The sequence below is a fragment of the Atta colombica genome, unplaced genomic scaffold (genome assembly GCF_001594045.1).
Source record: "Atta colombica isolate Treedump-2 unplaced genomic scaffold, Acol1.0 scaffold23, whole genome shotgun sequence".
Classification (NCBI taxonomy): domain Eukaryota; kingdom Metazoa; phylum Arthropoda; class Insecta; order Hymenoptera; family Formicidae; genus Atta; species Atta colombica.
Genome location: NW_017259327.1, coordinates 224,579 through 225,991, shown reverse-complemented (window position 1 = coordinate 225,991; position 1,413 = coordinate 224,579). Strand labels below are relative to the sequence as shown.

The 1,413-nt window shown below is 30.6% G+C and overlaps 1 protein-coding gene across 2 annotated transcripts in view; it reads left to right on the top strand.

Annotated features, from left to right (window-relative positions):
- LOC108688372 (hormone receptor 4) overlaps positions 1 to 1,168 on the top strand; it is a 183,613-nt gene extending 182,445 nt beyond the window's left edge. For both annotated transcript variants that reach the window (XM_018194612.1, XM_018194611.1), the window contains one exon: positions 918 to 1,168. In XM_018194612.1, the coding sequence (XP_018050101.1) occupies positions 918 to 998 (81 nt within the window). In that variant the 3' untranslated portion in view covers positions 999 to 1,168. The remainder of the gene's footprint in view (positions 1 to 917) is intronic.
- The last annotated feature ends 245 nt before the right edge of the window (positions 1,169 to 1,413 follow it).

Genomic DNA, 1,413 nt, shown 5'->3' with positions numbered 1-1,413 from the left:
ATATATATACACACACACACACACACACACACACACACACACACACACACACACACACACACACACACACACAGAGGATCTCAAAAAAGTTGAGAATAGGTCTTGAAAAATATAAGTTTTATAGAAAAGTGTTTCAGACAAAAATTGGGTTCAAAAAAATCTATTTTGATCTTATCAGTTTGACCTTGGATGGCATCGCCAAAGTCAGATCAAGATCACATCGATTTTTTTTTAATGCATACCCTATTTTTGATTTCAGAATTTAATAACTGTCAAAAGCTTTTCAAAACACTACAATAAAGTTATTTTTTATAAAGTACTTTTCAAGTTATAAGATTTGAAAATTACAATGACCTTTATTCTAACGAATGTTATTCAGGATAAGGTCCTGAGCTTTTAACCGTCGGGCAAACATCTTGCGTAATGCTAATGCCGGCGGTACTTATTGTAACTTTCAAGCTCTTGATCTGTAACTTTGACCTGACCTTGGCGACGCCACCCAAGGTCAAACTGATAAGATCAATAAATAGATCTTTTTTAAGCCTACAACTTTTATCTGAAGCACTTTTCTGTAAAACTTATTTTTTCTGATATTCAGGTGTCCCTTTTTGAGGACGTAATTAATATGTAATTCAACTTATTGAACATTTGATTGAATCCTGACCAAAACGATCGAACAATGATTGAGCAACGATCTGAACAAACGCGAATGACTAATTTTCTTCAATGAGTATGAATGATGCAAATTCATATTTATTTGCTTGATCTAGAGTAGTCTAGACCCGACTTAAGAAGCATTTATTATTTAATGATCGAGTTTAGCTCAGCATTCATTCGAATTGTTTTTGCTTCGCGCAGAAAATTACTATCAAATGGCTCTGTTTAACTAGAGAATCTGTTTGCTTATTTAATTATAGGTACAATCGGCGGCGACTTTACTACTCGAGAGTAAAATGTTCTACGTTCCTTTCTTATTGAACTCAGCAATTCAAAGATAGTAAATAAATAAAATGACGATGAATGAAGCTGAATACCTATATACATGCTATATATATGTTATAAAAATATATACAGAAAAAGTAAAAGAAGCGAACAAACGGACAAACAACAAACGAACGAAAAAAAGAAAAAAATTCAATGAAAAACAAAGAGAAATGATTCAAGTCGAACAGGGAAAGGCTTTGTTGCGTATGTATAAAAAATATATAAAAGCATATATATATATATATATATATGTGTGTGTGTATGTATATATATATATATATATAAAATGTTATACTTCGATATTTATGAGATTTATTGATCATCGTAATTTGATTACTTTCCACAATTGCCTGAAAGGAAATACAATGTTCAAATTTTATACATTAAATATTGATCAATACTTGTCGAAACTATATTATACTTATTATA